The sequence below is a fragment of the Aplysia californica genome, unplaced genomic scaffold (genome assembly GCF_000002075.1).
Source record: "Aplysia californica isolate F4 #8 unplaced genomic scaffold, AplCal3.0 scaffold00872, whole genome shotgun sequence".
NCBI classification, from domain to species: domain Eukaryota; kingdom Metazoa; phylum Mollusca; class Gastropoda; order Aplysiida; family Aplysiidae; genus Aplysia; species Aplysia californica.
This window is the reverse complement of record NW_004798142.1, coordinates 101,665-111,557: the sequence shown is the minus strand read 5'-3', so window position 1 is coordinate 111,557 and position 9,893 is coordinate 101,665. Positions and strand designations below refer to the sequence as shown.

Sequence of the window (9,893 nt, the reverse complement as noted above, 5' to 3'; positions counted from 1 at the left end):
CTCCACCCACAGGTGAGTTCAGTGCCAGTGCTGACCACCTGTTCCTCAGCGTGCAGTTCGCCCAGCTCATGTACGGAGACGGCAGCGCCGAGTTTGCCCACGAGCTGCAGAAACTGGCCGAGGTTCTGTTCAACGCCGAGCGCTTCGTGGAGTGTCTGGAGGTGTCCACCCAGGCCGTGGGTCTGTTTGAAGGTCTGTACAGCCAGGGGCACGAGGCGGTCAGGCAGACCAGGGAGCTCGCGATGGCCGCACAGATGGCACTTATGCCCGTCATGGAAGCGACCTGATGTTGTTTTGTTGAGGCTGTTGTTTTTATCATTGTTTTTGAGATTGATGAGGAGGTTGCTGTTATTGTTGTTGTTTTTGAGGTTAATGAGCTAGCAGTACACATGAACCTTCACCTTTCTGTCTAATAATATCAAGAAGTAATCATTGTCATAAAGTCTGAGTGCCAAATCTGAAACAGATATTGGCGGTTATGGATCTCCATTCATTTCTCTTCTCGGATGTTCTCAAAAACGTGGTGTTTGGCTGTCACTGTCACCCATTTGTTCGGGTTTTCCAAATAAGTTTCTCTGGATCTCAGCGTGCCTCATTCGCCTTCTCTTTTTTAATTTTATTTTCCTGTGAGAAATAGAGTCTTTGTGAAAGTTTTCTTTATCTGCTGCGTGTTCCTTGTAAAATGTGCTCTCAGTGTCTGGTCTGGAGTAGAAAAGAAACCTCTGATATCATGAAATACAGCGGAGCGGAGTTCGCTTGAACCAAAATCTGCAGACTACCTGATTTTCTTCAGTTTATCTGGGTTTTTGGTTGAGAGAGGTTGCTCAAATAGGGCAAGAAAAAGTGGAGTATCTGGAGGTGTCCACCCAGGCCGTGGGTCTGTTTGAAGGTCTGTAGAGCCAGGGGCACGAGGCGGTCAGGGAGCTCACGATGGCACTTATGCCCGTTATGGAAGCCAGCTGAGGTTGTTGTTGTTGTTGCTGTAGTTGTTGTTGCTGATGTGTTTGGTATTGAGGTTGATCAGCCAGAAGTGCACTTGACATAAGCTTCCGCTTTTCTAAGACCTTCAAGTTGAATGTGGAAGTTTTCTTAATCTGCTGTTGTCATCCCTGTAGAATGTGCTCTCACACTCTCAGTTGGATCCGGGGGGGGAGGGGTGGGGGAAACTTTCTGTTTTAAGTGGTGGAAGTGAAAAAGATGTTTGTTTTTTGCATGTCATTTCATTTACTTTTTTTCCCATAACTAGTTGATATCTCTGATTGTTACTTCTTTTTTACATTTTGTTTGAAAAATATTAATAATACTGTTCTGGAAAGGATTCTGTAAAGTTTTGGGAAACTCAATTTTACTTCCTGATTTTTAACCATGCTCTTGAAAAAGTTGAAGTTGTCCAATATGCAATTCTTAAGTTTTCACTTACGGTATTTAGAAGAATAAAATATGCCTATGTGGTAAAAGACACTGATTTAGAATTTTGAGGTGGAGAAAGGAAAACCAGTAATAGTTATCTACATCTACAGTCTAGCGTGCACGTAATGAAACAAACACAGCGAACTTATTTTCTGTCCCGATTTTTTTTCTTACATGTGTATTTCTTTATGTTTTAAGACTGAGACACGTACATAGCAAAATAAGATTTCCATGTCCCACCAATTTCACAATATATAGCCTACATCCTAGACTGTACTGTACTTCTCCGAATTTCAATTTGAATTGGTCGCTTTTAAGGACTAGCGGGCTAACCCAGATTTCGGGGGTTTCCAGATATCTTGACCTACACCAAAAGTGGACATTGCCCTACCTATAGGAGAAGTTTGGTTTCATTTGTGTGTATATATTTGTTTGGTTATAGAGAAAACTCTCCATAAGACAGTGAACAAGGGACAAAAACTTTACCTTCGATTCTCTCAAAACAGCATTTTTCTGTATAGATCTAGCCCCCTTGTGCTTAAAAGCGACCAGATATTCAGTGAGGTAGGAAGTTCAGCCGAAGGTCTGAAATAGGCCTACTTGCAGGGGGGTCATTTTACTTTTACTGTTTCGTTTCCACTCACTTAAGGTTTAGTCGTTTGTTTATTAATTTGGACATGCTTCAAAATAATCATTTGTTTATAATGTGTTTGTGTTCCTGTTACAAATGTACTACTAATCTTGGAGGGTTTTATTTACCCTTCATGTCTGTTGGAGCAGTTATTTTATTTTATAGGCAGCGAAAGATCTTGTCAGAGAGAATGTTAGAGCTCGAGAGCTTATTCAGCTGATAGCACTGTATGCTTCTCGGGAAACTGAGAGTGTATTTGAGTGTTCCAGGGTCTGCTGGGATGATAATAATACGTGTAGTTGTATAGCGCATTGAGCATGCTTTAGACTAGAGCATGAATGTGTGCTGCATAAGTGCAATTATCATCATTATTCTTTTTCTTTTTTTATCATTGTTTCAACACCAGTGCATGTTCAATGAAACATGCTATAACTATAATGAGCATTTTTTAAAATAAAACAATTTGAAATATTTCTTTTTGTTTGGAGAACTTTTATTATTGCTCTTTATTAAAATCAATCATGCAACATGAAGAAAAAGAAAATACAACATTTTTCAGGTAGCTCAATGCAGTTATTGGGCAGTTTGATTTTGTGAATTGACATTGCTCCAACTACATTTCACCTCAAACTGATTAAAAGGAGAGCAATATGGTAACTATGGTAACAGTGATCTACTACACAAACAAAAAAAGCAGGTCGCACCAAAGACCTGCCAAATACCCTCACTCTGGAGAGCATAGACATGGCCATATTATACATTGTATTTCTAAAGTTTTTCTTGAGTGAAAAATGTACAGGGAAAATGCCCACATCATTCTACCTTTGTTTGGTATCAATTTCTTTACAGTCAACAAATACTTGTATATAATAATGATCGAAATTGGACAATCTGAACAGAAGACAGACTGTAAAAACATTATTTTCAATTTGCGATAGATAATAAATGATATTCTTTCTTGCTAGGTTTTTCAGTTCAGTTTAAGTAAAGAAAAGCACGTCAGCACAATAATGGTCATATCATAATTCATATAGTGCAAGGAAGAAATATGGCAAATCTGTAGACAGGAACAACTAAGAGAAAGAAAAGAAGTACATGTACAAAGAAGTTCTCCAAACACCCAGTTTTCAATTCAGATGGCAGTTCTAAGGCACAATCCAGTATCAGTTCAGTGTAAGTTAACATAACCGAAGGTGAAACTTTTGATCCTGGGAAGAAGAAGAAGTTATCGTCAAAATTAAATATGTAGTGTTTTTTACGTCCCCCTCGACACAGTTTAGATGATTTAGGTGGCAGGCTTCCGACCATGCCTGTCAAGACTTACCCGTGCTCAGATGGATATAATATCCATACCAGCAGAAAGACCAAGATAATCTTAAGATTCTCCCCACTCAGGAATCGAACTTGTGTCTCTTGCATGTAACAGCGAAGCACTTAATCGCTACACCACAGAAGCCAGTGAGCTGTTATCTGTGAGAAATGGATGAGGAGACTGGGCACAATGATGTAGAGGGCTAAAATCTGTGTCTTGGCTTGTGCTATAGACTACGAGGACACAGTGAGCTCACGCCCCACTACCCAGTATAGTGTTCTGTGATTGGGGAGAAATGATGAGACCCAAGATGTTCTTAAGTCATAGTTGAAAGGACATCATGCTTGGACGCTGTCTTTCCTGACATGTTAGATCTAAGCTCAAACACAGTATGCTCAGACACAGTTGTGTTAAAGAGTCAGAACACGCCCTTCTTCCCAGTGTAATGAATTCAGTGATTTGGGAGAAATGATGAGAGCCCAGATGTTGTTTATTGGTAACTGAAATGAAAGGATATCATGCTTGGACTCTGTATTTTCTTACATGTTAAATTTAAACTCAAACTCAAACACAGCACGCTCAGACGCAGTGTGTTAAGACTCATAAAAGTTACTTACAATGTAGACAAAATGTGCTCCAAGGTAGTCATCTTGACAAATTGTGCTCCGAATTAGTTCAGATTGTCTGTCTTGACAAATTGTGCTCAGAGATAGAATTTAGTCTATCTAGACAAATTGTACTCAGATGTAGTTTGTTTAGACAAACGTGCTCTGAGATAGTTTATCTTACTCCAAGATAGTTTGTCTCTAGACAAATTGTCCTTGGGTATTGTCTGTCTTAGACAAATTGTTCTCCGAAATACAGTAGTTTATCTAGACAAATTGTGCTCTGAGATAGTTATTAAGACAAAATGTGCTCCACAAAATGTGCTCCAAGATAGTTTGTCCAGTGTGATCCAAGTTAGTCTGCCCAGACAAACTGTGTTCCGAGATAATACGTTTTATGCTCAGAATAATAATTGTGCTTATGAATATTGCATTGAGTCATTGAGGCACATAATAATCGAAGCCACTATTTTGAGGCACAGCATGCTGCCCAAAGCCATCGTATTCCGACAGATTATTCTGCTCAGACTCATAATTATTATATCCAGAAACTGCAGAACTCCGGGAGTGGCCGGGGCCGATCTGCCCTTGGTACAGCGATGGCGACAGCTGCTGCGGAGCCCCCACTTCCACTGGTGGGGTGGCTTGAGAGCTGCTGCTGCTCGCCAGGAGGAGAGAACTCTGGGGGCACCCGGGGTGTGGCAGGGAAGGGGCTGCTGGGTACACTGACCCGCTGGTGGCGGGAGTGACGCTAGACATCCGGCATGGCGGCGCTGCTGTCGCTACATTTACATAATATTCTGCTACCGTGACATTGACAGCCTCAGCCATGTTGTTAGAGCGTGGGTGTTGGTGCGAATAAAGATCCACTTTTGGGGATAGAGCTACCCGAGAATCAGCAGCAGGGATATTCGCAGGGAACTGCCAGCTGAGCTCAGAAGTAGTGGAAACATAGGCTGGCTGTTGTTGGAATGCTTGGTGTGTAGATTGGTGCGGGTTAGAAGAAGTAGCCTGAGAGTTAAATTCTAAAACTCTAGGTTGGTATGTAGATCGGCGCGGATTGGGAGAAGTAACAAGAGAGTTGAATTCTGAAACTGAAAGTTGGTGCATAGAAGAATGGTGCGGATTGGGACATACAACAAGAGATTCAGATTCGAAAACTGAAGGCGTGATCCGTCGTTGGAGAGACATGAGAGAAAATAACCGTTTCGGTTCCGTCACTTCCGGTTCTTTACTGCCGTCTTCAACGATGACCTTGAATTTGTTGTCTTCCGTAGACAGTGTTTCAGTTTGAGACAAGATGGCACCGGTTGTGTTTTGGCAGTAATTGACCAAATCTGGCGTCAGGTTGGATTGTAAATTCTTAACAAGTATGTCTCTATTTTCAGGCCAACCTGGTCTTTGACAGACATCATAAATCACATCATCCCTGCACCTTTCAATGCCCTTACCACTACACTCCCCACCACTCATAATTAACTTACACTCGACCTTCAGGTCTGAGCATGCGGCAAGAGTCGCGTCCTTCACCTTACCACAGCGATAGCTTCCTCCACCAAGGTCGCTCTGACTCGTCACAGGCTGGACGCAATGATTACTCCCTAGCTTCTCCCCGCCTTCATTACAGACAGCTTTAATGACGCAATACTCATTACTCCCTAGCTTCTCCTCGCCTTCATTACAGACAGCTTTAATGACGCAATACTCATTACTCCCTAGCTTCTCCTCGCCTTCATTACAGACAGCTTTAATGACGCAATAATCATTACTCCCTAGCTTCTCCCCGCCTTCATTACAGACAGCTTTAATGACGCAATAATCATTGCTCCTTAGTTTCTCCCCTGTTTCATTGCAGACACAATGATTGTTCCCTAGCTTTTCCCCATCTTCATTACAAACAGCTTTACAGACACAATAATTACTCCCTAGCTTCTCTCCGCCTTCATCACCGGCGGATTTCTCCGTCTTTTTCTGTCTCTTGGGCCTTCTTTTGATCACTTGTGGGCTGGAATTTTGCTTTCTGTCAACTCGTCCCTCTCGAACCGTCAGGCTGCCTGATGAACCTCCCTGTGGTGAGCTTCTTGTAAGTTTATCTTTCGACATCCTCAAGCGCCTTCTTGCGTTGGAAAACCATGTCTTCACCTAAGAAGGAACATGAAAATCAGGTAAACGAACACTGAAGGCATGAAAGCAGTAAGCTTGCCCCTTTTCCTCTCCTTTTTGCAGCCACTCCCTTCACACCCCTCCCCAATACATCTCCCTTCTCACCCCCTCCCTTTTTTTTTCTTTTTTCACCGCCCCCCCCCCCAAAAAAAAACAAAACAAAACAACAAACAAAAACAACAATAACATCAAACAAACAAACAAACAGCCTCTCTATATCATTTTGGGAAAACGAACTGGAGCTTTAGTTCTGTAGACGTAATATACCATAAAACGTGTGCTGTTCCCTTTTTGGGCCGCTATGGGAGATTAGGATAAATCGAAATAAAAGAAACGACGTCTTACTATTACATGTCCTACTAAATGTCATAGGTAGGCTTATTATTATTAAAGCACAGTTACATATGTTTAAAAAAAGAATAGATAAATAAATAAATGTCAATTTTTCCAAATACCGGTAGATAATATGTAGGCCCTTGTAGATATATATATCATCTATAATGTTTCAGATTTACACTCGTGATAGTATAAGCAGTAAAACGTTTCTTGCTGTTGCTGTTGTCGATGTCGTTTGTTTTGTTTTTTTGTTGGGTTTTTTTTAGGGGGGGGGGTGACACTGACAAAACCAACCTGTGTGGCAGACATATTGGAGGCGGCCTCCAGCAAGCGTCTATCCTGCGGTGTAGGATAGGGTCTCTGTGTATGTGCGTCTAGCCACTCCTGTAAATGGGACACGCCCTCTCTGCTGGGCCGGGTGCTCGGTCGCTGCCCGTCCGGACATATTGAGGGAGGTGGTGGGTGCCTGTATGGGGATGATGATGATGATGATGATGATGATGATGTCATTGTAGTGCATGCAATAATCTCGGCAAAGATAGAAATAATAACCGCAACAATGATTATAATTCAATAATACTAATATAATATGCGCCATGTTAATGATAATAATAATAATAATAATAATAATAACAATAATGATAATAATGCATGTCCGTAATAATAATAATAATAATAATAATAATAATAATAATAATAATAATAATAATGTATGTCCATAATAATAATAGTCACAAAAAAAATAGTAATAATAATAATAATAATAACAACAACAATAATGATAATAGTAATCATGATAAAGATAATAATACATGTACTTTTAATGATGCATGTCCATATGATAATAATAATAATAATAATAATAATAATAATAATAATAATAATAATAATAATAATAATAATGATAATGATGATGATGATGATGTATGTCCATATAATAATAACAATAATAAAAATAATAATAATAATAATAATATAAATAATAATATGAATAATAATAATAATGATAATAATGTACCGGTATGTCCATAATAACAGCAATAATTATTATTATTATAATAATAATAATATAAATAATAATAATAATAATAATAATAATAATAATGTATGTCCAAAGAAGAAGAAGAAGAAGAAGAAGAAGAAGAAGAAGAAGAAGAAGAAGAAGAAGAAGAAGAAGAAGAAGAAGAAGAAGAAGAAGAAGAAGAAGAAGAAGAAAAAGAAGAAGAAGAATGTAAGTCCATGAGATTAGCGCTGCGGTAACAAGTATATACCAACAATAACGACGGTAATGGATCTACCGTCTTCAGCAACAAAAAGGATTTCAGCAGCATTAACACCAGCAGTATCATCGATGATAATATGAGACAACAACATTAACAACAACAACAACAAGGACGCCAAACCCAAGCCGACACCCGGAGGTCCGTCAGTGGCATCTCTTCGGGGAGGATTCAGGGAGGTTGGACTGCCTCACCCGCTACCCAAGGGAGGCGGTGGTCCTGGCGAAGAGCACGCCCTTCAGGGCTCCAAACATTTCGAACGGATAGGCTACCACACACACACAACAACAACAACACAAAACTCGCCTTTTCCTGACTCTAAACTTGTCCAAACTTTTAAGAGGCCGACCAATCTGAATTTCCCTGATTTTATACATACAGTCATCCCACAACTGTAGAAGTCCTCCACTATCTTGGAAGTGTCCATTCTGCAATGTGATAAGAAGACAAGCAATACACATAGATTTTACATGTACATTGTATTTGTCTTGAATGTGTATGTGTGGGCGTCTGTGTGTGTGTGTGTGTGTGTGTGTGTGTGTGTGTGTGTGTGTGTGTGTGTGTGTGCGTGTGTGTATGTGTGGGCATTTGTATCCGTGTGTGTGTATGTGAGTGTGTGTGTGTGTGCGCGTGTGTGTATGTGTGTTGACCAAGTGCAGTATGCTACAGACCATGTGACGTCACGCAAAAAGTACATGTACATCATTCTAACGATTGCAGAGCATGGGTTTGTTTATAGGCCTGTATAGAAGTCTACTGTCGTGAGAACCACTGCGATGGATCCAGCCCTGTCATAATAATAATACTAATAATGATGATAATAATAATAATGATAATGATGATGATAATAATAATAATTATAATAATAATAATAATAATAATAACAATAATAATAATAAAGATAATAATGATAACAATAATTATGATAATAATTATAATAAAATAATAATAATAATAATAATAATAATAATAATAATAATAATAATAATAATAATAATAGAAATAATAATAATAATAATAATAATAATAATAGAAATAATAATAATAATAATAATAATAATAGATTGCATTTATAATGCTTTTTAATTAATATATACGTAAAGATATCTTCAATGATTTTTTAAAATTATTTGTTTCTCAGGAGACCTGACCGAGATATCTTCCGCTCAGGATAATCTTTATTGAGTAGACTATCTTTTGGTCTTTTGCCTGGGACTTTACTTTTCAAGCATCCTTCTCATTCTTAGCCTGGATTGGTCCTGACATATAAGGTCTAAATTCACCTCCTAAAGTATCTAAATTGTGTCCATGGGAGCGTAAAACACACCTACATTTGGGGGAAAATGGAAAAAAAATATTATTATGTGGAATCTGGTTGGGGTTTGCGAGTCCAAGTCCAATCGATTCGAGTAACTATGAAATACTCGAGGCAGTACTCATACTTGTATATTCGAGAACTCGGATTTCGAATCCTTGCGCATCAGCTCAATATGCCATTAACTGATGACTAAACTATACCAATGATAGTACATAACAAGATGGGCCACTTCTCTCTTTGAGCCAATTAAAAAAGTGTCCTCAAAATTTGGTGGCGCCCTCTTCACAAAAGCGCACTCTTTGCGAACAGAGTTACCCTACTTGAGTTTTTAAAAATCAAAGTGAAACTAGCAAGTTTTGGGATAAATTTCGGAAGAACGCTTTTTTAAAATGGTTACGCTGACAAAAAAACCTCTTCCGGAGGAAAAGGTGATGGTTTTCTTCGTTTAATTTGACTTTAGAATGAAGGGCGAGAGGTCATTAAAATTTTAAAAAACTAAAACTCCGCACTGAACGTACCCGAACTGCTGATGAACAGCAGTCGATCTGCGCACGCAAGGAGGTGCTATTCCTATTCTTCTTCTGGAAAAACGAAAGAGAGCTTCAAAACAGACTGCAGCGCCATCTGAAGCAAAGAGCATACTTCCTGCGGACACTTTTTAGGCTGAGTGACCCATCTTGTCTTGTACTATCTTTGGTACTACACGAGTACTTGGGGGTCTTGGTTCGATCGAGTACTAGTATTTATAAATATAAACCACTTGAGCGAATACTTGACGGGGGTAAATACTCGGGTATTCGAGAAAATGATAAATAATTATTTTTGGTTTACAGAGGAA

At 39.2% G+C, this 9,893-nt stretch overlaps 1 protein-coding gene across 1 annotated transcript in view; it reads left to right on the top strand.

The window, feature by feature from the left end:
• Positions 1–1,779, top strand: part of LOC101854985 (SET and MYND domain-containing protein 4) — a gene marked incomplete in the record, with an annotated part of 23,048 nt that extends 21,269 nt beyond the window's left edge. The window contains 1 exon segment of the mRNA XM_005110300.3: positions 13–1,779. Coding sequence (XP_005110357.2) covers positions 13–287 — 275 coding nt within the window.
• Positions 1,780–9,893: the final 8,114 nt, after the last annotated feature.